This window comes from Cantharellus anzutake (assembly GCF_015039405.1).
Source record: "Cantharellus anzutake strain C23 chromosome Unknown EI90scaffold_17, whole genome shotgun sequence".
Taxonomy (NCBI): Eukaryota; Fungi; Basidiomycota; class Agaricomycetes; order Cantharellales; family Hydnaceae; genus Cantharellus; species Cantharellus anzutake.
In genome coordinates, this window is record NW_024066967.1 from 544,135 (window position 1) to 549,707 (window position 5,573).

The 5,573-nt window shown below is 49.6% G+C and overlaps 1 protein-coding gene across 1 annotated transcript; it reads right to left on the minus strand.

Moving 5' to 3' along the window:
* Positions 1–3,874: 3,874 nt before the first annotated feature.
* Positions 3,875–5,337, minus strand: EI90DRAFT_3015369 (uncharacterized protein; the record flags this gene model as incomplete). Its single annotated transcript, XM_039056892.1, has 2 exons — positions 3,875–3,922; positions 3,952–5,337. 2 exons carry the CDS (start codon positions 5,335–5,337, stop codon positions 3,875–3,877), a joined length of 1,434 nt encoding a protein of 477 aa, XP_038917487.1.
* Between the last annotated feature and the right edge of the window lie 236 nt (positions 5,338–5,573).

Below are 5,573 nucleotides of genomic sequence, written 5' to 3' on the forward strand. Positions count from 1 at the left end.
TACGCTCTCCCCCCAGTACTCGACACACGACGTCCCATCACAATCATGGAGATCGTGAATACTCTGAGGCCTGCTTACCCGTGATGCCAGCACGTTCACTATGCGAACGCCAAGTAGCCGCCCATCCACTGTCTGTTTCTTCCTTCGCAAGTCATCATGTTTCCCTGCCAATGGTACGTTCCCTTTGGGAACGCCAAGTCACGAAGGCCCTATTAGTCAGTCCTCATTGCACGCCTATGATATCAACCCGCTACCGGTACGTTCGCACTGCGAACGCCAAGTACCCAATAGCAACTATACGAAGATCTCACCCATCTCACAAGTTGCGACCTCGCACACGGTACGCTCCATTGAGGAGCGCCAAGTATCCGTGGCTGACCCGTCTGTCCTGGTATCTCCGACTACCTATCATCAATCCCTTAATGGCTCACTACATCACCAACCGCGATCGATGGGAATTCGATCGTCCGGTCCCAGGCAAGACTGGGATCACTCATCGATTACATATCCCGTTATGGTACAGACTAGACACGACCCTCGTCATCCCACTATAAGAACGGATCGAGGAATGGGGAATTTCCCCCATCCCGTAACACAGCCAATAGCAAACCCCAGGCTGGGACCACTGTTAGAGGCGCAGGCTGTCAAGTACTTCGACACCCTATGGGCAAGTAACCTTGGTGGGAGGCATCCAATGCAACAGGGAACCATTCAACCGAGATAAGATAAATCTCGGTCCAAAAATCCTCACGAACACTGGGGAACACAGCATGGGAGCTGTGGCAAGAGGCAACAGCCTCCAAACAGCACCGGAACAAAGTTCCGGGGACTCATGCTGGCCATGAAGTCGAACAATCATTTGCTCCCAAACCAGGAGCAACTAGTACTCTGTCAAGCTCCGCACTTGGCAAGGTGGCTCTAACCACAGAAAACCATCCAGCTAAACAGCCAGATGAACAAACGAAAATCCAGAGCACAAATTTCTCTGGTAAAGTGGAAACCACTCCACTCTTGCGAAAATGCAAGAATTCGCACACAAAACAGTATGCAAAGCACTGTAAACAATATTTTACAGACCTAAATTATCAATTTGGGGAGGAAACACGGGCCGAAGATGCAAAACATCTTTGGAGAATTTCCCATTGGGAAACCCGATATTTTAAGGACTTCATATATATATACCTATCCCTATGTATAACACTGCCCACTTTAAAAGACGTTCACTCCTTTTCCTTCTCTTCTTTTTATGACTTGATGTACAATGTTGCCCACTTTAAAGTGGCAAACACATTCCTTATTCATTATTCCTTTTAAGCTTAAACTTTCCTTTTCTTTTTATCTTGTATGCATCGCAACTGCAATGCAAGGGGGGAGAGTGTCAGGGCACAAGCCCTGGGCCCCCATTACATGTAGTCCTGTTGTAGATTAGTGTCACGTGACAGGCGATGGGTTGAGATCTATCGCTTATCACCCCGTAATACCCACACCTTTGTGACACTTATGGCCTGGTGACCTGAGCGAGCCCCACAGACCTCACAGGAGCTCAGTATGATTCCCTCCATCTGGATTCCTATCACAAGCGTTCAAGAAGCCGGTCACCCTGGAGAGATGACCCATGGAGATATGCCCCTTGGGGACCACATCATGGTCGTTAGGAGACTGGGGGGCAATGTTATGGATACGGAGTCTCCAACGACCATATCCATCGCATAGTCAAAGACTTCTCCTCTCTATCGCTCCCCCTCTTTCTCCCTTTCGTCCTCTATCCCAATACCCTACCCTCCTTACTCGTTCTACCCCTTTCCCCCCCCCTCATGCAAAGCTTTCCCCATTGGGGTTTTGGTGCTGGCCGAGGTTACTTGTGTTTCACAGGATTTCCCACGACCTTACCATTTGTAGATAGTCACGCATCTTGTACGGAAACCGCCGAAGGCGGTTCCCGCTAACTAACAACTACTCTCTACAACTGTCTTGTGTGTCATCTTCTGTAACAACCCTTCCTGTGACTCAACTGAACCTGTGTGACTGTACAACTCACAACATGTCTTATAAGTCTGGTTATGTCGAGTCCTCTAATGGTCCTCACCATGAGAACTTGAGGTCATGAGTCGAAGACTCTCGACATGTGTATCATCCTATGGAATCTGTACCCTACGGGACTTCATCACTCCGCTCTCCCCCCAGTGCTCGACAGACGACGTCACATCACGATCTTGGAGATCATGAATACTCTGAGGTCCACTTTCCTGTGATGCCGGCATGTTCACTATGTGAACGCCAAGTAGCCGCCCATCCACCATCTGTTCCCTCCTTCGTCAGTCATCACATTCCCCTGCCAATGGCACGTTCCCTTTGGGAATGCCAAGTCACGGAAGGCCCTGTTAGTCAATCCTCATTGCACGCTCATGATATCAACCTGCTACCAGTATGTTCATGCTGCGAACGCCAAGTACCCAATGGCAGCCATACAAAGTTCTCACCCACCTCACAAGTCACAACCTTGCACACGGTACACTCCATTGAGGAGCACCAAGTACCTGTGGCTGACCCATCCGTCCTGACGTCTCCAACTACCTACCATCAATTCCTTAACAGCTCACTACATCACCAATCACGATCGATGGGAATTCGATCGTCCACTCCCATGCAAGACTGGGATCACTCATCGATTACATATCCCATTATGGTACAGACTAGATATGACATTTGTCATCCCACTATAAGAACAGATCAAGGAATGGGGATTTCCCCCCATCCCCATAACAACGATCTGCTTCGGGTCACCCTCTAAGGTGCGTGATAGTGTGTCGATGTGGAGCTCCTTGTAGCTCTCACCCTTCCACCCATTTCCTGAAATCCAGGAAGTGAGTTCTACTAGCCAGTTCTCAAATTTTTCGAGATCATTTTCCCCAAACCAACGGGTCGTGGGGAATGGAATGGAGTTCTTCTTGAGTAACTCCGGCCTCACATCAGGAGGCAGTGGAGTCAGGATTCTCATCCTGACTAGGTTCGTACTTTGATGAACCAACTCATCCCTGAAACCCTCGGGATCCCTGGGGGTTACGCTGTTTGGGTCCCATGAATAGGACCAAATGATGGATTATCATTGGGGAGGGTAGCACTTGCTACCCTTGGAGCCACAGTGCTGGGCTCCCTTTTTTGTATGGGGACAGGGATTGGTGGGGGATTCTCTGCTTGAGGATCCCCGATATAGCGGATTGTCGGCTGGGGAGTTCCCAGTGACTCGCACCTGGGCAGTCCAAACTGCCCACTCCAACTACCAGTTCTAGTCGGTCCGCGATGGACCGACTCGCAGTAATATCCACCAGATGGTTCTGGTGCAGTGAATCGCCCGTAGGTGTTTAACCTACGTTTTAGTTCCTGTGCATGGATGTCGAGATTGTCCTGCATATACAGATATGCAGCATCTCTGTCCATTCGTGTCCTGTATTCCACAGATGCTTTGCTAGGGGCAGGAGGGGCAAAGATTTGTCTTTGCCTCCTTTTAATATCACCCTTTTTGTTGACCACAATGGCTGACCCGGTTCCACGTTGTGGTTTCCAGGGTGTGGCTCCTTCATGGTCTGCATCGCTCGCCTCAGACGAGCTCTGCATAACAATAGGTACCGCAGGGAAATTTTTCGCCTGCAGTCTTAAGATAACTGGAGGGGGCTTCGTGCCCTGATCAACCTCTTTTCCCTTCAGCTTGGAAGGGACTCTCTTGGGGCTGGAGTCCGACACTCGGTCAGACTCAGTTCTGTTGGCACTAGCAGGCCAAACAGGATATTGGATGCCAGGATCATCTGTATTAATGATCCTGGTAGGTTTTCGTAGTACTACAGCGGGTTTTACACCGGTGTTAATCATGTTAATATTAACACGTGAGGTTGAGGCAGCTGGAGGGTTTAGTACCTCCCAAGGCCTCAGTGGAATAGTGCCAGTGACAGGCACATTAGTCAATAATCGGCTTCTAGCCGATTCAGAGCGAGGGTGCTGAGAGTTTTCTCTCAGCTCATCTGGAACTGCCTCATATTGAACCTGGGAATCGTGAATGATAACCGGGCCCTTACTGAGGTCAGCTAGTTTTTGATGGATTTCATCCATCTTTTCCCACATCTCTATTTGTGACACATTGAAACGGGTTGTGAGACCCATTATGGCCAGCACAATTCTTTTGAGTTGGCCATTCGTGGCTTCTGAGGGCCACATAATCGTTGGAAAACTGCCACTTTCAGCAGTTTGCAAAGGTGTGCCAAGGCCCTTTTGTGGTCTTGGAGTGGGTAGAAGTCCGACTATGTCGGGTACAGGAGGATCCAGCATGTCAACGGGCTTTTTAGGCCCTGGAGGCGTGTTAGATGGCTCCTCAGGAAGTTGAGACGGTACTGCATAGCCTGGGGCATCTGCAGTGCCATATTTCTTTGGATTCGACGCGTCAGGGCCCTCAGAGGGCCCAGGAGGCGTGTCGAAAATGCCAATCTGTCCTGGATTGGGTGGGAGATCAGGAGGACAGGCACTAGCGAAGCTAGCGCTGTCGTTTGTATTGGAGCTCTGCACCCCATCATGCAGAGCTCTTTTCCTCCTAGAATGCATATCATAATTGACATGCATTGAGGTAGTTGGTGGTTTTTCAACTACCAGGGGGTTTTGACGGTCTGTCTCCTTGGGAGGAGACAAATTGGTAGGGGGCTGCGATGGTTCTGAAGGAACTGATGCGGTTTTGGTTGTGCTATTTTCATCACATATCCCTAAGGTGGTTGGAGGCCTTAGGGGGACTGTGTCTGTGATGGGCACAGTGGGGCTGGATTCGCTCTGGTTGGAACCAGAGCGTGAATGACTTTTTTGTTGTTCTTCGACCGCAGTTAATCTGTGTTCGATCCTGTTCTGAGAATAAGACAGCTGGCGGAAGTTGGCCGCTTGGGACTCGAATTGCTGATCCATTTTTGCCTGGAATGCCTCAAGCATCCGAGTCATCACCTCTATGGGTTGAGGTGAATGCGTTTTAGATGCATCTGGGGAATCAACGGGCCCTAGAGACATGCCTCTTGCAGTAGGGGAAGGTTCAGGCACTGCAGAGCCTGGACTTTGTGTACCTGGGGAATCCTCAGGCCCTTGAGGTACAACCTCATGGTTGGCAATGTTTGTGGCAGGCACCTCAGTGCCTGCCGATGTTTCAGCATCTTCTGAGTACACATCTTCATTACTGGCTAGGTCAAAGCCAGTTTGAGCAGTGTCAGCTTCACTGGCACTGCTGTCTGCTGCGAGACCTTGTGCATTTCTCAGTGCATACCTCATTGTCCTTGAGAAGGACGACGATCCAGGTTCCCTTCTAGGTCTCATTGGGGAGGAAGGGTCCGGGTTATGAAATTTGACTGGGGTGCTTTGGCAACGCTGAGCAAATGGAAGCGTGGTTAGCACGGGGTTAGTTGAATGTAACTCACTGAGCATAAAAAAAGTGTAAGCTATTTACTTAATGCACGATATTATGTTTGCCTCACACTTCCAGACCATTGAATACACTATAATGGGCTGTATTTTCAATGGGGAAGTAAAGGCTAATTCACCCTTGCAACATT